This window comes from Gambusia affinis, linkage group LG02 (assembly GCF_019740435.1).
Source record: "Gambusia affinis linkage group LG02, SWU_Gaff_1.0, whole genome shotgun sequence".
NCBI lineage: Eukaryota > Metazoa > Chordata > Actinopteri > Cyprinodontiformes > Poeciliidae > Gambusia > Gambusia affinis.
In genome coordinates this window covers 9,515,937-9,540,707 of record NC_057869.1, presented here as the reverse complement: position 1 = coordinate 9,540,707, position 24,771 = coordinate 9,515,937, and the positions used below count along the sequence as shown (strand labels likewise).

General features: G+C 35.7%; 1 protein-coding gene across 1 annotated transcript in view; it reads left to right on the top strand.

Moving 5' to 3' along the window:
- The first annotated feature begins 2,945 nt into the window (after positions 1 to 2,945).
- LOC122840681 (synaptosomal-associated protein 25-A-like) overlaps positions 2,946 to 24,771 on the top strand; it is a 34,267-nt gene continuing 12,441 nt past the window's right edge. The window contains exons 1-3 of the mRNA XM_044133247.1: positions 2,946 to 3,104; positions 19,145 to 19,250; positions 20,160 to 20,201. Of these exons, the coding sequence (XP_043989182.1) occupies positions 19,179 to 19,250; positions 20,160 to 20,201 (114 nt within the window). The 5' untranslated portion in view covers positions 2,946 to 3,104; positions 19,145 to 19,178. The remainder of the gene's footprint in view (positions 3,105 to 19,144; positions 19,251 to 20,159; positions 20,202 to 24,771) is intronic.

Here is a 24,771-nt window from a genome sequence, read left to right as displayed (position 1 = left end):
ACTGAAAAGTCCAATTGATTTTGGCAGCAAATGGATCTCAGACCTTGTTTCTGTATCACCATTTCCTTTCTCTTGCAGTAACTTCCCAGTCTTTTTATTTACAGGCATTCTGACCAGGCAACTCAAGCTGCTCAATTTTTCTTAATTATTCTTTTTTTTTTCATCTAGGACCCACTGTGATACATGTAGACCAAACTATGTTGATGCTTTGGAAGATTTGTGCTCAGTTTTTACCCACAACATCCCAAAATTATATTTATTTTACCTCCCACTGGAGTTCAAATAAGTTTTTTAATTTATTTGTCACTGCTGCTGTTACAATAATTTATCAAGCAGTATATTTATTACATCACATTATAGTACCCTGATGCTGGGTGGAGGCATTATGTGGAACAATAGGTCCACTTGATCTGCATCATAAAGACAAAGATCTGGGCTGGACACGTAAAAACTGATTACAGTCTAATATTCTTATAAAAAAAATTGACTATCATATTCAGCAACCAGCTTTTGTTATACAATATTACAAAAACAGATAACAGCAAATAAGGAGAACAAACTCAACACTGAATTTGGTAATGAATAAATAAATGAATGAATAGCAACTTTTACCATCATGCTCGTCAGGAAACAAATTAAATCTTGAACAATTGGCTTCGAGAAAGGAATTGAAACTTTTTTTTCTTTCAGAAACCAGGAATCTAAATCTACTGATTATCTACTTTAAAATGTGACCTTTTCCAGCTCCAAAGAAAAATCACATAATTATCAAGCTGAAGGTTGAGGTAGTTTAAACCTCCACAAAGATTCCTGTGGCGTTCTACAAAAGACATAATGTAATGAAATTATGTCTAAAAATGTAAGATTGATTTTTTTATTTTTTTTTTACTGTGGGATGTAATGTTCACTAATCTCATATAATGTGGGGGCTGCTGGAAGTCTTCAGTGCAGTGTAAAGCCCAGAAAAAGATGGCAGCACCCCAGCTTAAAACAGTGTTCTCGTCAGCTTGTTCCTCTGTATGTCACTTGAATGCTATTTAAAATTCATGAATCTGATCGTATGAAGTCAAGGGCTCAAGGGGAAAACAGCTGTGCACACCCTGAGCAATCTCAGAAGGACAGGGAGGACCATCCAGGTTCATGTTTATGGAAATGCAGACTCAAGCTGCTGTAAAAATCAACAGATATTAGCATGTTTCAACTTGCACATGAAAAGAAATGCAGCGAGATCATTGGATTGCATTTTAACACCACTCTTCAAATAGAAATCTTGTTGCTCTGGACGTGATGGTGGTTAAGTGTTTTTGCAGCTCTTGCACTGAGTAAAAAATGCACTGTGATGTTCTGAGTTGGAGTGAAAGGAAGCGAACAGATGGCAGAAAATGTCCAAACTACTCCTCTTTCAAATGCACTCATTACCTGTGTGCTGAGAATGAAATGCTGGAGTGCATATTTTTCAGAAGGCTGAGTTCAGGCAACGAGGAAGAAGGTCAAGGCTGTAAGAGGTGTGCGTGGAGAAATAAAGCACTGGAGAAAACTGAAAACATCACAGCCACTTGTCACTTCAGCACTGAATCTTAAAGCACAGCAGCTTTTGCAACTTTACTTTTAAAATTCCCCTTGTTTAGATTTAACTCTTTTTGTTGAAAATCAATGCACATTTATTTTTTATTTTTAACTCAGTGTGTTTAAATCCTTCTAAAATCTATCTACTAACATATCAGATTTAGGATAATATACAAACATATCCAGTTTGCGTCCTGATCTTGTTTATAAATGACGGGAGAATCTGTTCACGGGAGATACAAAGCCAACATGGCTTTGAGTTGGGTTGAAATGCCCTACCTTTTATCCACTGGCTTTGACGTCAGAGGGCGCGGCCATTTTGTGGGCAAATACAAATCAGGGAAGCAGGAAATTAGAAGTCTGGCTCTTCAGATTAAAAGTCTATTATTAATTTAGAAAGCATAATTTTGCTTTTATTAAGTATTAAAGAAGCATATATGTTCTTTCACAGGGATAATTTTCTACTAAAAGCAAGAATAATGTAGAATATTTGCATGTATTATGTTTAGATAAATATTTTCTAGATTTTGATGTATTTCTAATGTAATTTCCACTTTCTAAATCATATAATACATAAAATATTATTAGTACTATTACAAATTATGAAACAAACATAAACAAAAAAAGCTCCATTGGAAATATCAAACTCAATTTTAAAAGTATCCATACCAGCTGCTCTTCATTTCTGAAAAAAAAAAAAATCTCATCACAACAACAAACTCTTAAGATTTTAGGTGACAGAAGAATGCAAAGTAGTGCCCAATTGTGAAGTGGAAGAAACCTGCAAGATGATTTCCTTTCTTATCACTAAAAGTTTAAAAACATTGCTGTACAATTGAATTCAACTCTACAGATGCAATGGTTTGTTAAACATTGAAGCTGTAAATCAAATATCCTTTGTTTTGAAAAATTTTGTTTCATCTCTAGTTGTATCTTTAAGACCATTGTACTGCAGGAAAGTAACCACACCCTCTCTTAGAACCCCAGTTGTCATTCTTTTGCAGCCTTCAGGATTGCATTATCTTTAGCTCCATCTATCTCCCCATCACCTCTCTAATAGCATTATGCTTCCTAGTAATCTTTTCCCTGACCTGCTTTGGGTGTTTTTTGGATATTGTTTGCTCATTAATGTTTTCTAACAAACTTGCTATACCTTCACAGAACAGATCTATTTATACTGAAATAAAAAGTGTAGGCTTTTTTACTTAATTTGTTGCACAAAAGGTGTTTTTGAGTGTGTGCGTATGCGCTAAAAGTACTGTTACTGCAAGGCCTAAAACTCCTCGAAAAGGAAAGAGAAATATCGTTTTTACTCGTGACTCCCGTGCTGATTTTATTTCGTAAAGGCTAAACCGGAAGTTCCTCTATATAAATCCGCCAGGCGTTAAGCGGTGGTTAGGGAGGGGGGAGGGTAGTGTGTTTCCACCGAGGTTAGTCCTTTAAACCGAGCTTTGGAGCGGAAAGACATTTTCATCCTGTCCACACTCACACTCACAGCAAAACAACAAGGGAAAGACGAGAGAAAGAAAGTTAAGCAGGTAAGTTTGACTCTGTCCTTTTTCCCCTCTTAATTTTGACATTTAAATATAACCGCACCGATAAAAGTTTAAAGAAGTATTCATAGATGTACGCTTCATAAGTTCGCCAGTAGCTGCTTGTTTATCAGAAGGGTGTGTGAATTGTGACAATTAATCTTTTTCATGAATAGTGCCGCTTTTTAAGACCTCTCCCAAGATTTATTTTGATTTCTTTTCTATTTTTTTTATATTTTTATTTTTACATCAATCACATTTAATTACACCCTAAAGGACAAATTATGATGTTGCTTCTTTAATATTACGGTTGTAGATCTTTTACCTAATTGACACTTTCTGTGTGAAATTCATTGGGACTGCCTGTCTGTTGCGGGGATTGTGAATCTGGTTCAGCACCCTGGACAGCTCCTAAGTGCTCAGCTGAACTACAGGCTGCTCTGACGCTCTAGTTACAGTCAGAAAACACGTACAGAGGTACTTCACCTGTGATGTTTCCTCAAATAAATGAAGAAAATCAATCTCCCTCTAATTTCTGGTGTAAATCATGAAAGAAAAATATATCAGTTAAAAAAAAATGGCTATAAGATAGAGAATCACCTCCAGACATATACCTTAATTACATGTTTTCAATTGTTTTTAAAGGTTGCGTCGTGAATGAGAAGGAGAAATGTTATTTCCCAATGTTTTGTAAGTTTTTCAGATTTAGATTAAAAGTGGAGAATAATTATATGTCAGCATGTGCATGCTTCGTTGCTGTATTTGTTCAGTTATCAGGATTCAGCTGCTATGCGTTAAAACCCTGTTTGCGATCAAGTGCCATTTGGCCACTTGGATGAATTTTCACTGTTTGTCACCACATCTGATTCAGATCTCAGTCCTCAAGATCCAACAGCTCATGGAGAGTGGTGAGGACAAAGGAAAGAAAAAAATGTGATGAAAATATGGGCTAATTGCATTCAATGTCATCAATATTCACAAGTATTAGGTAAAATAATGTCATGTTTACCTAATATCATGCAACACTGCAAATACATTTTTTTCCCACCCCTCCAGGGGTCTTTTGTGGGCTCTAGTGTCCCTTATTTGAAAGTAGGCTGACAAGAAAGGGGGAAGACATGCGGTGAATGTCACCAGTATCTCCTGAGCCTCATCCAGGGTGGAAACAGCTAATCAGAGTACTGCTGAATTAGAATAATACATTTTGATTTAGCCAGAAAAACCCCATTAAAGCAGAACATTTCTTCTTCCATTGAGCTTTGATCAAGGTTAAAAAATTAGAAGAAGCAAAACTGAAGCAGTGAATTTAGCAGCATGATTCACAGCTTTGAAAATGTCCCTAACTTATCATGGACAACAACTTTCTTTGAACATGGGTTCACTAGAGCTTCAGATAATCTTCAGCTGTAAGCAAGGACATCACAGATTTCCCTGGTTTATTCCTGTTTCTTTCTGATGAAGACATGCTGTAGAACGTTATCATCGCTAAAGCTGTGATTGTATAACTTCACAGTTATACTCAGCCTCACTAAGATAAATGCTGCCAATAGTTGTTAAGAACAAGTTTAAACTTTTACTACTAAAAAAAGCATGCTGGCCATCCCTGTTTCCTGTTCTGCGTGTGGACTCGTGGTAATACCAGTGAGGATGTAGGGCTCAGGCTGAGTGTTAAGCAGGTCAGCTGCGTATTCTGCCTTCGTTTGGCACCCGGGTGATGTTTGTAGCCAGGAGTAAACAAGTAGATATTTCAATTAGGACAGGAAATGAACACCCACACACAGAGTAAAGAAGGAGTCTGACGTACAACCAACAGAGCTGTAACATTGATCAACAATGCTCAGCTACATCATCATACCAAAATAAATCAGTTTCATAATATATAAAGAAAAAATTTACTAATCTTTTGATGAATCTACATCACATAAAAGAAACACAGATGATTATTATATATTTGACAAGATTTATGTAGAGTTGGCTCAAAAATGATGAGACTTCAATTACAGAATAATGTAGAGAATGTTTTGTAAACATGCTAGGACATAGCATGTTTATTCACACACTCCTTATTACAGGCCAAAGTTGAAGTTGTTAGCTGGAGAATTAAATGCTAAAAATAAAAATTAAAGTCGTAAGATTTCCTCAGGGTTTACAGAGCAAAATACTAAATCTTAAGTATTTTGGTTCTTGTTTCTGGTTCAAATAGCACTAGAAACAAGACAAAACTGACTTGCAACGACTCGAGCAAGATAAAGGAGCTTGTTTTAAGAAAATATTATTCCTTAATTTTTATTTTAAAAAAATAGCAGTTCCACTGGGAGATTTTCACTTATGACATGAAATTTTCCCCATGTTTAAGTGAAATAATCTGCCAATGGACCTAGTATTGTTTCATCTATATCAAGGAATTATTGACTTACAACATGCTCCTATGTCTTGCTCAAGCATTACGTTAGTACTTTGATATTTGCACTAGAAATTAGACTAAAAATACATGGAAACATTTTGTGTTTTTGCAGTGAAGGGGTTTATAGAAAGGAATCATGCTTACTGGTTTTCTATAATAAGTTCTGTAGAAGAAAAGGGGGAGAATGAAACCAACATTGATTCACCAGCTGTCAATACTAGAACCACCAGTGGTAGAACCGCCAAAGAACTGGCTTGTTTTGGATCATACGAGGCTGTTGAATTTCTCAGAACAAACTTGAATTTTTGCTCTGGGATTCTGTCATTTTCTTGCCTCTCTTGCCTGGAGAGATACCCAGAGACTGGCAGCTGTCGGTTCTGGCTTAGCTCATTGAATATCTTGATGGTTCTCCATGTTAAACAGAGAACCGTGTTAGACACAAAAATATATATTTGCTAAAGGAAGTTACCAAATGACGCAGAGAATGTGGTAAACCATTTGATGTTAATGAAAGTATTAATTATAATAAAAATAAGTAATTGTAATCAAATAAGAAAGGGTGATCAGTCCTCCTCTGGCCCAGTGAGACTGAGCCTCCAGAGGAGGAGGACTTCAGGAAACGTGAGCTAAATCATATTACACCTGAGGAAACATGGATTCTATTAATAGACTAGAGAAAGACAAAGAATGTAATCAAATCCTCATTGCAGATAAAATACAATCTCATAGCTGGAGTTATTTTTGCACAGAAAGTTGGAAACATGGAATTATCCAGGATTTAAATAAGTCATCGAAATTTAACATTATAATTAACTGTGTATTCTGAGTTAGCAAAACAACATAACTTACAAAATCGTTCATATTTTGGAGATTTAGTAAGTCTGGTTTTAACAGGTCCAGCAAGAACATTTTGAAGAGAAAACAGTCATTGTAGGTGACACATGCAATTTGATCTGCTCTGTGTGCCACAGAATATTTTCAGTTAGATTGCTAAAAAATTTCCAACGTTTTAAGGAGAAGCTGTAACTTTTCATCTTATTCTTTCAATCTGAAATGTTGTGATGAAGAAGAAACCAGGTTGCACATAAAATCGGCTTCCTGCTGGGAAAATTGTACCTGCTGTCATCACACATAAGAAGCCCTTTTTTTTCTCCACCACCTCTTCCTCTTCCTCCTCTTCATACTCTGTCACTCCACCAGAAAAGGGTGAGAAATTACCACCAGGCTCCAATCCAGAACTGCTACATCTGTTAAAAATAAGCATTATGCACACAAGGACACGTTCTCCTGTCACCTCAGTGGATTGATCACATTTTCATGTTGCTCACCTGTGAGGTTCGAACATTTAAAGCTCACATTTTTCCAGCAGGATGCAATAGTTGCAATGGATGGCCCAATTTTTGTCAGAATAAATTTGCCAATCATTCGCCACACTTTTGTTTTATAATTTGAGACTTTCTTTTTCATATTTAAATGTTATGACACAGTGTTACACACTGACCTTTGTTTATTCTTTTCCCAACTCTGTGTTGACATATCTGTGCGTTTGGTTGCTTGGACATTATTGGAATGCTTCTCAGTCGATCCTAAACGTCAACAGGCAACACTGTGAAAATGCTTCTCACAATATTTGAGTGCTTCATGTGACAGGGAGTAAAATTCATACATTTGTTGAACATGAGGGATCCACACAATGCCCTCTGGTGAAAAGCCCTGCATGTTCTTCCATTTTCTTTCATTTCACACCTCTTGTCCTCTGCGAGCTGAAGTGGCAGCTGTGTTCAGAGCTTTTTCTCTGTATTATCAACCCCTCTTTCTTTTCTCACACAAACAAATCCCTCCCCCCCTTCAAACACACACAAAATGTATTCCAACTCTAATGCTCCATCAGCCTATAATTTCTAAGTTCCCTGAAATTGTGACATGATCTCCTCTTATTGATCAGGATGAAGTGGCAAAGCCAAAGTAACCCGATTCCTTGCTTCTTGCTGTAGAAATACTCCTGGGTTACCTTGCAGGCAAGGTTACTGACTTCAGGGCAAGAAGAATAGGCAAACAATTCCCATTTGGAAAGAATTTATTAGCCTGTTTTAGACAGAGATATGTTTACATTGAGAGAATCAATGTACTTAATGCATACAGTTGTCCTAATTTTTGTGGATATTCACTGTTTTCCAATAAATAGTGTAAAAAAAGTATTCTGCTTTTTACAATTTAAGCTTTTTTTTAAATCAAAGTCAGTTGCTTGAGATTATCAAAGAAGAAACTGTTTGATTAGTTTTTTATGTATGGTTATGCTGATTTGGACACCTTCTTTCACCCATACAAAAGGAACTTTTCATTTTTAGCCAAACTTAATTTATAACTGATTTGTAAAACAGCAAACATTGAACAAATGCTAAACATAAATGTGTAAAAAAAAAAGTAAAACACACGACAAAAACTTTACTAAAATTTGTTTTGTCATCTGAAACATTTAATTGACACCAAGAGGAGTCACTTTTTTGTTGCTCTGCCTCTCTATTTGAAAAGACGGTGCATGCAGATATGCATAATTGACAACCATGTAAAGAGCAGCATGTTGACAGGCGTCATCTTGAATGTGTGCATGCTATAACAGCGAGCTGTAGGCCTGTTTTTGATTGAGCTAAAGTGACCAGGAGATGGTTTCGGAAAAGAGAAAAACTGTTTGATAGAAAGTGAAGAGACTAAGAGAAAGAGTAGTTTATGGGTTATGCAAGTATGTTCATGCTTGTGTGTGTATTCTGTGTGACGACAGATTAATCCAGTGGGTTTTATCCTCTGTGAATGGGACAGTGGGACTTTGCCATGATTATCCCTGCAGGCCTTGAATGATTGCTTCGAATCTCCTGTGCTTCCCACATTATCATGTTTGCCTGCCTGTACACAGTTCTGTCTTCCTGGTTTATAGGTAGCATTCTGACAGACTCACTTTAATTGACTAATCATGAAATTAAAGATAGAGGCTCTTAGTGGCAGCTATAAATACTTGTTTTTGTCAAAAGATATGACTAGCCTTTTGAAAATCAATTAGAAAGTGCCAAAAGTTAAGGTTTTCATCTGCGTGATCACTCACCTCTTCAGAACTTTGTTTTCTGTCAGTTTCTTTAATCTGCTTGTCTTAACTATTGCCTGTCTGCGGTAGCTTTCTGCCTCTCTCTCTTTTGGATTATATAACAACTAAATGCCGGAATAACAATCTGCTCAAATGAGGCAAAACATCGTTGACTGCTGGGAAACTGCTGTCTGTTTTTGTTTTAGGGTCTGCAACAGTGTTAAAACTCAAACCTGGCATTTTGGGAGTTTTCATTCAGTGGGGGAACTTGTATGTCTTTGTTGTTGAGTTGTTTTTCCAAAATTTGAAAAATAGAATGTTTCGTTTAATTTTTTTCAAATTTATAAAAAATCCTTTCCACTCCTGTTGTGGCATGTGTAAAAACAATCTTGAGAAGTTTTTTTCTTTTTTTTTTTTTACTAATATAAGTTACTCCATATCTCATCTGTAATTTTCCACAGCAGATTTCTCTCTGTGTGTCCCTCCTGCCTCTCCATAGGGAACGCTTTAATTCAGTGAGGCCATATTGTCACAGCAGGCGCTGCTGCCGTCAGGAAATCGCCTTGTTCCTCTCACACTCAAACGTTGTGCTTAACCTGAGTGGAAATCCGGAAGTTTGATTTTGATACAGAGCAGTATTAAAATTAAACACTGCATATTAAAATAGTTGAAAAAAACTTAAAGAAGATGTCTTCAGTTTTTAGAAAATTGTAGAAATTAGTTTGAGCTTTTTGGTCTGCACAGTAATGTCAAAGTGGACAACCGGAAAATGTGATGGATGTTTGTGTATGTCTACAAGAAGCATGTAGTTTAATAGCTGTTGTTTCAAAACAGTGTTGTCCTAAAAGACTCATGCTATCACTTTTTGAGTTTTTCTTGACAATATTCGCAAACAACAAAAATGGTTTTTCCTGTGAGCAAGGGAAACATGTACAAGCCTCTAACTACTCAGCTGACAGGCAGTGTGCAGCATTAGGTGAAGGAGATAGAGTATTAAAATACATGAACTATGAGACAAAAAAGTTTAGAAATTGATACTTTGGTTGATTGTGTTTTCAAGGAAATGTGTAAAAGTTGCCTTGCTGCTTTAACTTTTAATATTCCAGAGAGTAAAGATTGATCATAGATTATTTAATGAGCTCAAGATTGTTTTATTCATTGCATTCTTACAATTGTTTTAATTTTTTCTGACCATTTTGCTATTTCAATAAATTTGCCTGTTATATGAGTAAAAGAAGCTTGTCCAAGCTTTTCTCTCTATATGACTGAAGCTGCATAATATATCATCAGTGAGGCAGAAAGTGGTGGGTGAATGGTCTGAATAGTTTAGCCCTCAGGCTCTCCTCTTGTTCTCTGCCCGGGTCAGATCTTGGTATATTTACAAAGTATAGGTCAACAGTCTGTTTGCTCTGCGGGTTTGGTTGTTATAATTAGAAAACGGCAACATATAATAACTATTTAACCATAGAAAAAAATGTTATGAACGGTACGTCCCCTCTGTGTGAACCCAAATTGACATTGTAGCAACAACTATGCAAGAAATCCTGGAATGTGTGTGTATGTTTAAGGATTTTACATGCGTATTTGAGGCGTGTTAACCTCTCTAACCTCTCTGATGCTTGGATTAAAAAAAACATTGTTATAGTTTTGAACATGTTGGTGTTGTAACAAAGAGTAAGTGACATATGTGAAATGTGTATCTGAATAGAGATAGTTGTTGAGTTATATTCTGTGAACTGGATCTGTTAAATCTGTGTGTGTTTATTTGGTTTGGACAATGTAATCAGTTTGAAGTAGGATTGATTGTGTGACCTACCAAGGACAATTTTGAAAATGTATTTTGTTGGTAAAAGGAACAGTATGTTTTTTTTTGTTTATTTTTAAAAAAAGATAAAAGTTGCTGTAAAATAAGCATTTCATACAGAAATATTAGACATATCTGGTTGAGATTTTCTCGAAGAGATTGGGTCATCACTAGTTGTTTTTCACAACGGTATTTAAGAGTTTTTAAACCTCAAAGTGATTTACTGCTGCTTATCTAACATGAAAATCTGGGAAATGGTGAAACTGTAAACTGTTGATGTTGGTTTATCTGGTAAAAATTAATCGCAAGCCTTGAACTTTTTCACATTTATTTGCTTTATAACCAAATGGTTTTTTGCTTTTTATCAGGAGCAACCTAAAGTAGTGCTTAAAAGTAAAGAGGAGCTTTTAATTTAGCTAGGAGACAATGTAAAAGAAATTTCAAGCAGGGTTTGTGATATAACTGATCAAATATTTCCATGTCATGTCTATATCATGGATGCCACGTTTTTATTCTTAGATTGCATGATCATTATATCAGCGTATTTCTTTAATATTTCAGTACAAACCATCATACATACACCATCAGAACAATTTGGAATAAACAAATCACTGTTAATGTTGGTACAGTTTTACCCAAAAAATGATAAACCAACAGACTCCTGTGTTGTGTTGAGTTGCTGGTCCCACCCAGTGTCTTTGTGCAGAAGCATTGCCCTTCACAGAACCCTTGTTATTAATAGCCTGACATGGTGAGTCTGTGGACAATGTGACTTTCACTTAAGGGAACACAGAGGAGAAGTTAGGAAAAGCTGTCTATTCAATTTTAGATTCACAGGTTGTCAGTTTTAATTTGTTACTGTACATTTTCTTTTGCATAAATTATGAGGTAATTGGCCTGCTGTGCACAACAAGCCAAAAATTGTTCAAATAAATAATACAGTTGCTTCTCAAAGCTTAAATACTATATTTATGTCTTATTCACTTCTTTTATTTCTCTTTCACAATGTCACAGTAACGTTGAATGTTTCCCTTTTCAGAAACCAAGTTGCATTAGTTCACTCTGTGCCATGCAATTGTGCTATAAATAAATTTACATGCACTTAGACTAAGAAAGCAATACCAGAAAAAGCAATACTAATTTCAGCTCATGCTGTGCTTTCCGACTCATTTCCTTCTGCACCTGGAAAAGATTTGCAGAAACAGACAAACATGCAGCAGCTTCCCTAAAATCACCAGATTTAGGTTAGCATCTCTGTAAACCCATGAGAAACATGCAGCCAAACAACTGAAAACCTGACCTGGTTTCCGTGACTGTGAGATTCAAAGCAGCCACACTGTCTTGATGTCCCATTTCCTTCACAAACACTGTTTATCTGAGATGAACACGCTCCTGATTGATAGCAGCCTTTTCATTGCAGAGGCGAGTCAGTTTATCCTGACAGAATTACGTTCTGCTTTAGCTAGGGATAATTAACATGGCTCCTTTCTTCCTTTCAGTCCTGCATCCTTGTCGAGCTGCAGGTAGTGTCAGCTGTAGTTGCAGCTACTCTGTAGATCAGTGCAGATAAATACAGCTTGAAAATGATTTTTCGGAGGGTTTACAAAGAAAAGAATTCACAGTTAGCATTTTTTTTAGTTATGTTGATGTGTGGAAACACTGAACACAGTTCATGTTTGAGATAAAGTTCACATGACCCCAGTTAACAAGGGTCTGATTGGTTTCATCCAAACACTGACTCGTCATAGATATCTTGTGTTTTTTTTTTCCCATTATCCTTATTTTTCCCAGGGGCTTTTGCCCATAAACCTTATACAAAAAGACATAACCAACCAATTTCTTGAATTTAATCCTTTCAACCTCAGTCAGATAATTCAAGTTCACACTACATTTTCTCATTGCTTAGTCTAGAAATGATGAAACAGTTTAAAATATTTTTTTCTTCAAAGAGCCTATTGCATCTCTAGGAGCTAAATTTAAATTGTAAACTTTTCAAGCAACTGTTATATCTGTTCTTCACAAATTAAATAATCAGAATTTTTTTTATTTTTCAATTATAAATTGATCTATTGTTTTTTGTTGTTCTTTTTTCTTTAGATAAATCTATTGACTTTCAGAACTTTGAAACGTATATATATTTTTTACTGCGTTCGTGTAACTGTGTAGCAGATACTTGACAGGACTGATGTTTGTTTCACACCTGGCTGCAGGCTGCAGACAACGATGTGAAGTTAGACAGTTGTAACTTCTCTTAAAAAGTTTCAGAAATTTAGAAAAGGTAAATTAATTTAAAAACCATGCATCAGATAACACTATTTCCGTACAAAAATGACTAGAATTTATGAATTTCTGTATGTCAACTTGCTGTAGTAATCCTTTTTGGTTTATGGAAAAGACTTGAAACAATCTGTGGTTTCAGAGAGTGATGCATTTCAGTAAAAAACCCATTTTTATTGCCCTTTGCTTACAGGCAATAAAATGAAGTTTAAAATAAATTAAACCTTCAATTTAGAACATGGTTGAGGTTTTATCACACACCAGGACTATAAGGCCATTTCAATCTGCCATTCTACACACCTATTTAAGGGTAATTGTTTGCTTTGTTTGTTTATATGCTGATCAACCAGGTTAGCAGACTCAATCAGTCCAACCCCTGCTCTGCTTCTTCTTAAAGATTTTGTGCATAACAAGCTGGTAGTAATAAATTAGTTGCCTGGCAGAGTCAGACTGACTAATAAAGACAGGTGGAACTAATAATGCATGTGCAGAAGAGACAACAAAACAGCAGGCTAAATTTGGAAATGTAGATGAGACTTCAATCTGAAATAAAACTATCTTGGAATCGTTGTTTTGTCTCCTGGGCTCGCTTCTCTCCTCAATCAGTTGTTGTTGTTTTTTTACTGAGGGGTTATATTTTTGTTCTGAAGACTGTTGCCAAATCAGCTTAAATTTTTCAGTTCTACAGCTTTTAGGATTAATGCTATTAATATTTCAATCAATAATTCATTGTTGCCCTTTTACTGTCTCTTTGACTCTATCTTCTGTTATGCCTGGGTCTGTTGCTCATCCCTGCTCCATATCTGGCCCATTTTCCAAGAACAAACCAACACCAGCTGCATTCAGCCACAAGTGGAGTCACTTCTGCGCAAATTTGTCAGATAGTGATTAAGAAACAGATTTTTATGCAAGTTAATAGAAAAGATTTCAACTCAAGTCTTTCATAATATACAGTAATGCAAGCGATATATTTATAGACAGAAACGGCATGGAAAGCAGATGAAGAAGAGGCAAGAAGGCAGGAAATAAAGTCAGGAGAGAGAAAGAGAGAGAGAGTGGTCATGGGAGAGAGACAGAGAGAGAGAGGGAAGAGAAAACAGTGGAGACTAAATCCTCTTTCCCTGCTGACTTTAATCTCTCCATGGGATGAGCCTGGCAGTACAGTCCTTCCAGCAGCTGTCATTCAAGACAAGTGATGGCTAGCAGGGCCCAGGTGGGGGATGGGGACACTCGGACCCTGCTGCATGTCATTCAACTGCAGATGAATGTTTGGATGTGAAGTGTGTGTAGCAAGTTAAAGAGGAAAGGACTTTAAGATTCAAAGATGATGTCAAAGGGATGGCAAAAGAAAATAACACTGAGAAGTGGATGTGAATCTGAAATTGAAATTTGAATTAGCTTAATCAGAAATACTTGAAAATATTAAAACCTTATCCTTTTGCTGCCATTCGCTAATCTATCTTCTTACCAATTTTGTCAGGAGTTAAAACATTATCTCTCCGCTGGATTGATATTTGGTTTGTAGCTCTTTATTCTGTGCTGAATAGTCATGTTATACTTTTGGTGCTGTATTTTAAAGATCTGAGGATAGTGTTTTAAATAAATGTATTTTGGTAATGTATTCTTTTTCACTTTGTTTATTGTTTTGGATTCTCTTCACATTTTTACATGTCAAAATGAACATATTGTGACTACAACAATAAAAAAAAACATACTACTAACTAGGATTGCTCCAAACTACAGTCTTAAAGTGAATCATTATGAATGACGTGAGCTGTTTCAGGACTAAAGGAGGATTTTAGTCAACTAAAAATTTATAATGCAAATTTGGGCAAATGTGTAAAAAGGAAGAAATATCTTTTAGTTTTAATAAACTCCAAAGAATTTTCTAACTGAGGATAAACACTGAAATCTGACTGGAAATAAGAAGAAGAACCTGTGCTGAGGGTGTGTGAGTTGACAGGAAGCGATGTAACAGCTAGGAGAAAATCAATCAGCATTGGATCAATAACAGCAGATCAGTGGGAGGATGCACACAGTGAGGAGCATCAGGAGATTGAGTATCTGAGAGAGCATGGTAAAAAAAGATGACTAACAACTTGGTTAAACTGGACCTGAAACATTAATGCATGTTTCACCAGTTATGACTTGTTTTGCATGAATGCAGTGATATGAGTCAACAAAACTACCAGTTAATCATCAAAGTTGCATTTTTGCAATTGTTTACTACCACTTAGTTACCTTCCTCTGATAAATGTTTGGACTTGTTACTGTAATATTCTGCCTAATGTGCTTTTACTATTACAAGTGTAACAATGCAAAGTAGAACAATGTTACAATGAGCTAATTATCATTACCCATAATGTGGTGATGAAGAGATTCATTATTATATAATTGGAAAATGATATTGCTCAATGTTTGTCATAGCTTTTCTGGCATTCATATGAGCACAATATTGTTTTTATGTATTTCCATTGCATACATTGTATGCAAGCTATCATATATTGGCAGAAATACAGGAAAATATCAAAGTTAAAATATATGTATAGATACATACATTGGCATGTTCTAAAACCTTTTAAAGCAGGGCAACACAAGAACTTAAAAGACAACCTTACCCTTTGGAAACATCCAGAAATTAGTCAAACATAAGAAGCAGCATAAGCAAAATTAAATTAATCATAGTCTTATTATTATTTACATTAAAAGCAAACACCTTATTTGCAGAAGTAGCATGAATAAAACATAGCATTTATAAAAGTTCTTAAATTCAAGTCAAGACTTCAGGCAATGGTAAAAATACAAAGGCTGGATTAACAGCATCTGAAAAATTTAACTTTTGTTTGAGCACATTAAATTAATCATTACTTAGTTATAATAACCATTAAAAATGGTAGTAGGAATATTCCCTTAAGAACATTGATATTAGTATATTAGCCAGTTCTTCTACTTGTACTTTTTTAAACTTGTTAAATTTCCATTTATAAATACATTTTCACAATAAGAAAACATTTTGCAATTAGATTATATAGAAACAGACATAAATTTGCATGAGTTGGATAACTAAGCACTTCACGTTTGTTGTTGCAAATTTTATTGCTTTTTTATTTCTTTTGAAAATGTCTTATGAATTACTTTACAATAATGTCATCCAGTACATTAAGCTTGTCTGCAGCTTTAATGGTGTTTACTTAATATAAAATTATCTATTAAATCACTTTAACTAGACACATGTACAACAGTGATGGTCTTCTTCTTTTAATTGCAAAATCATTTGTGGTGTAATAAAAAGCATCTGATCCTATCAAACAGGCAACAGTTTTTCAGATGAACTGTTAATCAATCACTTTTGAATCCTGCTCCTTGTTACTCACCTGGTTCTTTGTGTGTTTTTAATCCAGTTTTTCCCTCACCAAGTTAGCATGTTATTGCACAGCATTCATACACACATGAAAGAGCCTCAGATATTAAAATAGTGCATTAATTTGTTCAGTAGTGTCTCTACTGCTCAGCTTGTGGTTACCTTCAGTGCTGCTAACATATGAACTCTGCATTCATTGTTAGAAGTACATAAGCAGTCAAATAACTAGAAGGTAAAATGCAAACATAAATATTTAAGTGTTTTTCTTGCCAGCCTTTGCAAACAAAAACTGACATATATCTACATATGAGGAGATGGAACATGAATGTAGGAGAGGAGCACTTCAGGTGGGCTTTTTTTTCTCCAACTCCCCCCTCCATCTTTCTTTCCCGTCGCATGTTCAATTATTAACTGGTGTGACGACTCCGCTGGGAAGGAAGAAAGAGTAATAAGGACAGAAGGTGAGACAGAGCAAGGAGATAGTTTATCAAACATCCAGCTGTGACTCTAACTGACCTTGTCTGCTCACCTCAGAGATCTATTGACTGACGGATAAACCCGAGTGATGAACCAGAAACTAACGCCCAGGTCTCAAAAGTCTGCGAACTATCACAGTTGACAAGCTACTTTTTCTGTTTGTCTCCCTAAAATTTGTTTACATAATCTTATGCCAATGGCATTTTGTATTACAAAATGGTTCCCTTTTTAAATTTTGCCAAGTCTGGCTAAAAAATAAAATACCTCAACACATTCCCTGACTCTGGAAAGCAGCCGACTCTTAGTCCCTTTTATACACTCTATCATGAAATAGATTAGATCACATAAAGCTTTAATGAGTCCCGAGCTGCAAGCTGCTGGGTGGTTAAATTTAAATCAAGCGACACAGGAACAGAAATTCTCTAGTATGAGTTCAGCTATTGAAACTAAAAAGCATTATACTCCCAAATGAGCTCTGATTGGAACAGATCACATTATTTGTCTTGTTGAAGTCTTAATTATTGAGTGAGACTGATGCAGAGTGTGAGGCAGACTGTAAGAAAAGGAAGAATCAGAATAGAGTTGGTTTCTTTTTTCTCCCCTCAGCCTTTGTTGCCTCCATTTTGAACTCCATGCCCCTCCTTCAAACTAGAGAGCAACAAGAACATAAATTTTTTATGGAGTGCACCACCAATAAATCTGTGCATGGTTATGCACATGACTACAGTAAAAATAGACTCATGTCTATGTTTAGTAGTCAATCCTTTTGACATTTTTTCTTGTTCTTTTTGATACTCTTGAGTCTGTATTCAATGCCTCGACAATTGTGTTCATATTATATAGCTTATTTTTTCCCCACCTTGTCTGATTTTAAATATGGCTAAATGTTTCCTACATTTGGTCAGTTACGATTACCAAATTTATCTCTATTTGATCAATGCTAGAATATTATCGGAAAATTAAGAGTGGTCCCACATTTACCTTTTTGGACTAAACTAAACTGGTAATGACTGGAGAGTCATTTCCTGTGAGTCCTGCACCAACTTTGGCTAAAAGATCACTCAGTGAAGGAGTCATTACTCTCAATGCAATATAAAAAGCCGGAGAAAAGTTTACAAATGCAACTAGAGACAAGGAGTTTAACTTTTGGACACACATCTTGTCATCTGCTGAAGTTTAAATTGAAACTGTTTGAATCTAAAGACCTTTGTTACTTTTCAGGGAGGAAAAGAAGAAGCAAACAAACAAACAAAAAAAAATATTATGAAAAGTTCTTGGATGGAAACCCAAAATATTTGACCAGAAGTCACACAGTTTAAAAAGTAATTCTACCTAAAACTGAGGATATATGTAGACTTCTGAATTTGAAAAAAAGGGCTAAAAATAATTTTGGTGATCTTTACTGAACTTGATCAAGAAAAGTCTATTTTTCTTTAAAGTCAGATAGTAAGAAAAAACAGCTGTGGATCCTTTTGCACACTTTATTTAAGTATATTGTTTATTTTTCTGTATGTTGGTTGCTGCAAGTTGCTGCGTGTTGCTGCATGTTGCTGTGTGCTGAGCTCTGATGTCAGGAAGAGTGTTACCCAATGAAGTATTTATATTATCAACATTTCACTTCAAGCTTCAAAATTTAATTTGCTCACTTAAATGTTTTCCTGAGGGAGACTTTGGGAAGACAGATGGCTACAAGTTGTGTGTATCTGAAAATTATAAGATTAGGAGTTGTTTCCTCACCTCTTTATTTCCTAAAAAAATTGAAAAAAATATTATTTGCATCTTGATTTTGACATCCACTTTGGTGTTTTTATTTCTTAGACTGCCATCAGTCTTTGTAAGTTGAGTTTGAGCATGAATACAGTGATATGGTGTTCAGGCTTATTTGTATTTATCTGCACTGTTGGATTAACATGCTTAATTAGAATTTCTTTGTAGAATAAGTGGAGCAGATTTAAATATTTCCTTCATAATTCAAGCCAATGACAAGTTTTAGGTTGACTCCTGTTTTGTTCAATACCCTAAACAGTAATTCAACGTTAAGTATGTGTCCAATTATTAACCTACATGGATGCCTATTGAACACGGTGAGAGCATCTGTCGACAGGAATAATATTAGTTGAGCTCTCCACAAAGAATGGCAAGAAGAAATCCATGGATGAAAGAAAGACAAAATAAGCTGTTTGTGCAGTTCAGGTCACATGTTTGAGTCCTTAACAAATATCTATGTATGCTACAAACCATCTCTGAGTCTGAGTAATTATAATTCAGCTTCACAGTGTAAATGTTGTGGCATCACCATGCATTGACTGTCCCCTAGGTGTAACATGGTGGTAGAAGTATCATGCTGTGGGGTTGCTTTTGTTCAATAGCCACAGATAAGATGTTAAAAGTTCAGTGAAAGATGGGTGACGCTAAATGAAAAGCAAAAATCTCATTCTATAAATATGCAAAGCTAATATAAACCTAAGAAATCAAGTACTAACAAAACAAGGCAATAGTATTTCAAAAACCCTCTAAAGAAACATAAATAATGATAATCTGAATGAAAGCAGAGCTATACAAAGCAAAATGTCTACCCCTCCTGCTTAGCTGTGATCAAGACAATAGTAACATTTCTCCTTCTCTCTCTCTCTCTCTCTCTCTCCAGTGTCTTTTAATTGAAGTGAAGTTCAACAGTCGTCATGGCAGATGAAGCGGACATGCGCAATGAGCTGACCGACCTGCAGACACGTGCAGAACAGATCACTGATGAGGTACATTTTCAAAACACATAAGCCAAGTTATTTAAGGACAGACAATTGTATTTTTTCGAATTTTAGAATAATATACCTATCAACATGTGTTGTTGTTTCTGGCAACTACAGAAAACAAATAAATCTGAATCAACAATGTAACAGCATGGAAGAGTAGCACTGAGGACAGAGAACACAGAATGTGAGGCTAAATATGGTTTGCTCTGAAAAGAGCATTGCTTTGTGACATGCCAATTATAATTTGACATTTCAAAATGACCTGTTCTTGTAAGGACACACAGATGTACTGCCAAAGCTCCCAGACTTTCAGACATACTACCTCTAATAATTCAACAGTTTCTTGATTCAAGCAGTTGGTTCTGAAAGTCTCTTTTCTTCTCGACTGTAAATCGTTGTAGGTGGGATTAGGAAGAACTTTGGCCTCTTTAATGAGTTGAATGGAGCTTAGGAAGAACAGATAATTCAGTGCATCAGAATAATAGGATGGCTCAAATGGTCTCATTAGAAATTCATGAGGAGATAATGCAGGGCCAAAAGGCGGCCATGGATGGAGTTTAAAAAGTTAGAGAGACAGACGAAGAAAAACTAGACGAGAAATTTTGAACGGAAAGAGGGAGCAGGGCTTAGGAATCCCTTTAAGAAATGAATGACTTTGGAGAAGGTTTTTAAGGATTAGTAAACAAAAGGAAGAAATCTTACAATTATGGACAAGAAATAACCTGTATTAATTACATTACAGGATATCTGTCCACATAATTTGTTTTCTGTTCTCCAGCTAATTACCAATGACTCCTAAAGAATTTGTTTTCTACAGAAAGTCATTGAGATGTCCCTGTGATATGTATTGCAGATCGTGCACTGTATCTGCTTTTTGTGCACTCTCAGCTGATTTGTTTCCTCTATTTACAGTCCCTAGAGAGCACTCGGCGTATGCTGGCTCTGGTCGAGGAGGTGAGTCCAATCATTCAATCACATGCATTTTGTTAGCATTTACAAAAACCACACAATGATCAGTTGGGACATTTTCATTTCTGTCTTTTGCAAGTGTAGCAAGGTCGTTTATTCAAAGCAGTCTTTCAACATAACATTTTTATTTGCAATCTGCAACTACACAATAATTTTATAAATTTCATATTGAACCTGATGTTTTGTGTCATCTAAAACTGTGTGAATATTTGCAATATAAGATAAAGAGATTAATCACTTCTTTGCAGGGCAAAACTTTAAACAAACTACTTGATCCAGCTCTTATTGCTTTAAGAGGAAGAAGATGATGTAATAAAAAGGGTAAAACTAGCAATATCACAAAGGTTAAAGTCTAAGCAAATCTACTTGTCAGGGTTACTTTTGTGTTAGGATTTAGGCTTTGCTTATATCAGAACCTAAACAAAGAAATGCAAATGGATTTATCAACAACTTCTTGGACTTCATGTTTCTGAGGCTTCTTCAGATAATCTGACTCCAGCCTCTGGACAAGCTAATATATTTTAATGAGACAAAACAGGGGATGGAGTAAGGTCTGCAGCTGACCTGAACTCTTTTCTTCTGCACAGTTAAAACTTTTCATTGACTGGATGAATATCTGACTTAATGTTAATGCCAAGAGAATGCCACTTAGTTGTTCCAATCATCTCTAAAATGTCTTGAGATTGGTCTGTGTTTCAAAGTGTTGATATAAACAGCGATGAACATTTTGAGTTTACAGCATTCAGTATTTTATACATATGTCACAAAGTGATTCAGCTGATGGATTTCCCACATCCATGATACTCTGGGTTACCCTTACGCACTTGCTAGTACACTGTGACCGCTGCGCAGAGGGCTTACAGTGAAGCTTATGCTAATCGAATAAGAGATCAGAGCAGTGAAAACACACTTGTTCTGTTTCTCATCTCAAATCTGTTTGCTTAGGCCTGGCCTGATTTGGTTTTAATCCAAACTGTTCCTAAATAAAACATGTTTAAAAACTATTATGCTGTGGTTTCATGGAGTCCTGCTAAGGAATAGCAACCAGCTTGCTCAGTCTTTTCCAATCCTTCAAACTTTAAGGTTTGACTTGTTAGATAAAGTTAATAGATTGCATTCATCTCTGGGTTTTCTGCTCAGAGCTCAGCACTCTCTGTCATGAGAAGATTAACCTGTTTGTGAGCGCCACAATTGTTGGAAAGTAGATTTTGTAACCCTTGAACCAAGATGGCTTCCTGAGTGGTAAGGAGAAACCAGAGGTTTTTGAAGCCCTTGTTTTGATGGCATTGAGGTCTTAGAAGTTGAGACTAATTGTTTACAGGATGTTTTCTAAGCTGTTAGATAATATAATACACATATTAGCATAAATACAATGATTAACATAGGTTTATATACATAAGTCCATGTACGCTTTAGTTTTATATACTTTAATCAGTGCATTAAGCAAATGGATCTTTCTTGACATTTTTGTTAACCTAATAGACATGTTATGTCAGAAGTCTGATTTGAAAGAAAAAGAAAACATTTAAAAAGTGTTTCCTAAAAAGTATCAAAATGTGCTGTGCTTTTTATTAAATTTTAAAAAAATACTATAAAGGGTTTATGAAAACTGTTATCTTTACTGGAGGCCTGCAGTGGCAATAAATTAAAAAAGAAGAAAGAAAAAGGATGAAATGTGGAGAACCGGGTGTAGGATGGATATTAATAAAAAGAGCATGACCAAGGCACACAGCAAACCGGCTGGAAATGAAATGAGAGGATTATGAAAGATGAAGAGAAAGATACAAAAAAGTATCTAAGGATATCAAGTTTCCACAGCCTCTGAAACACTTATTGTAAAACTTTCCAAAAGAAATTCGACCTAGCTTGGTGGATGAAGAACTTTAAAGATGAGTCTAACAGCCGAGTACCGGGCCAGCAGCAGCAGCAGCAGGTGTTTGGGGCCTACATATTTGTTATTTTTATGTTCAAAGCTTATAAGCGTGTATCAGTCAAGGTGTTTTAATTTGTTGGGCTTTTGTGAAGATAACCAACACACAGCTATTTATAATTATTGCATCATATCCCCTCCTCTGATCAAGCTCTTGGCCCCAGCTGGGTGAGAATGAAATTATTCAAATGAGTGCTATGTGCCTCCTTTGTTTTGCTGTATTTTCCTGATTGCATTTCATCAACACAAACTGGCCTGTGCTATTTGCTAGAACAGTTTGAGTCTTTTTTGAGGATAAAGACATTTCAAGAAAGGTGCTGGTCACCTTGCCACTTCACCATTTTGGATACAACCTGTTGAATCAACATCTAGCCATCTGCAATGGGATTAGGCTGAGGAGTAAGTGAGCTACCCCAAATTTACCATCTATCTTAATTCAAAAATGACAGAAACCTCAATAAACCCCAAAGGATCTTTGTAAAAGTTGTGGAATCTGCCATCTCTGGATTGATCTAATCTTTCACAGACACCCATTAAACTGACTGGATGAACTGGCTGCGATGAGCCTGATGAACACCTTAGACAGCTTTTAATGTGAAAATAGCGGAGGGCTACTGTGGAGCTTTTGTGGAGCCACTTACATTTATGTGTCCCAGAAAGAATTGCAGTAGAACAAAATAAGCAATATTATTGTCTATTACACAAAGTGGACATCTGTGTATAATAGATGAATGGATCCGCTTTATGTGAACAAAGGGACTTTAGTTTTGTGCCCAGTTATCAGGAAAATAGATCAGTTTATTATTTTGTTTGTAAAAATATGGAGGTCTACTTTAGATTAAGAATTGCTATGAGAAGCAAAGGAAAAATATATTTCTACCATAGTCATAAAAAGCACCTTTCATGTTCATAATTTTAGATGACTATTTTTGGAAAACTGCTTAACAAGACCAGGTGATTCACTGGAAGGTGTGAAAAACCTGACTGCATACATGTGTGAGCATGTGTGTGCGTTTTGCTGGCTGTACATGGAAGAGTGAAGTCACCTCACATTATGCCAGCTGGCACAGTCTGATATCCTGTCCTGTAGTTTGGAAATCTCAACCTGTCTGTGATTTCCCATGATTCCCTCTGGGTAAACAAACAGCTCTCTCATCTAAAATTATTAACTTGCACATTTTAGCAGAGCTGAACACCCAAAGGCGTCAATTTGATCACAATGCACTCAACAAACCATTTCTTTTTTTTAAATGACATTTTCAGTCTTCCCGAAATAAAAATTTGTCACCACAATCAGTATTTATTTCACTCATTCCAATCTGAGGCAGGCATTTGTTTCAGTCAGTTTGTGTGACATAAATATACGAGACACGTCTGTGCCTGTGTGACATCTATAACTGTTTTAAGAAGGTCACTGCACACTTTGATCAAAATTAACTCATGCATGAACAGAATGGCCTCTGGACTTTAATATCTGTTGTGAAACAGAACCGTGGAGAGAGCAAAACTGTTGTTTAGTCACATGCACACAGTGGTTAGCATAGTTATTGTACGCTCATTGAAGTGTGATATTAGATAATGAAGCTCCTGCTGAGAGAAACAACACACGCATGTTGCTGGTACATGTGTTATTGTATTTCAGATTGCGCCAGCTTTCTAAGTCATACTAGAATGTTCTATTACAGCAGTGGTGTATTTGACTCTCTGGGAATGAAACAGATAAAACATTTACCTTTTGATGACAAAGTTCTTCCCAGGAATCTGTGCAAGAAAATGCAGGGATATATTTGTGCAATGTTTTTCCTATTTTTAATGTCCAAGTGGCTTTATACTTTTATTTTAATCAAAGGTATTGGTTGAACATTTTAAACAAGCGAAGTTGAAATACAAAAAAGTCCTGTAATTGTCAGACTACAACTGTTCAAAACTTGGAAGTGAACCTAGCTTAGCTCAAAATTGAGGGAAGCACTTGGCAAAGGCAAGGTATGTTTATTGTTTCTGTACAGTTGAACCTGAAAATGAAAGTGCTTTACAGAAAAATAAGGATACATGCATAAGTACAGTTAGATTAAAAACAAGAATCACATCAAAACAGAAAATGTGAAGCTGAAACATCAGAACAAAAATTAGAAAAACAATTCAGACCTTTTTAGGTTCATCTTTTGACAAAAGGGGGTTTAGATCTGCCATCTAAGGACTAGTGGGAGGTGATCCAGTTCCCTAGTGTTGCCCAGAACTCTGGGAGCACCATTTTTCTTGAGCTTCAACTGACTGATTGATGTTTTTTTTTTTTACATTTTTTTATAGAGACATTGTAAAACTATCCTACAATCATCTACAATTTTGAAAATAAGCACACAGAAAACTGCTTTAAAGGAAACTTTTTATTCAGGCAATGTTTTTAAGATGACAGTAAGTCTGTATCTATTGTAAACCCACACTCTATTACCTGGTAATAAAAAGGACACAAAAATATGTTTGTTAAATTTTCCAATCACTATTATCAGATTTTGGTGAAGCCTATTGATATTATTATACCAGGGATCCAAGAACAAAGCTTTGAGAAACTCCACATTTGATTTTCTTGTCATTCTGTTGTTTCTATGATTTAAAGTCTTACATAAA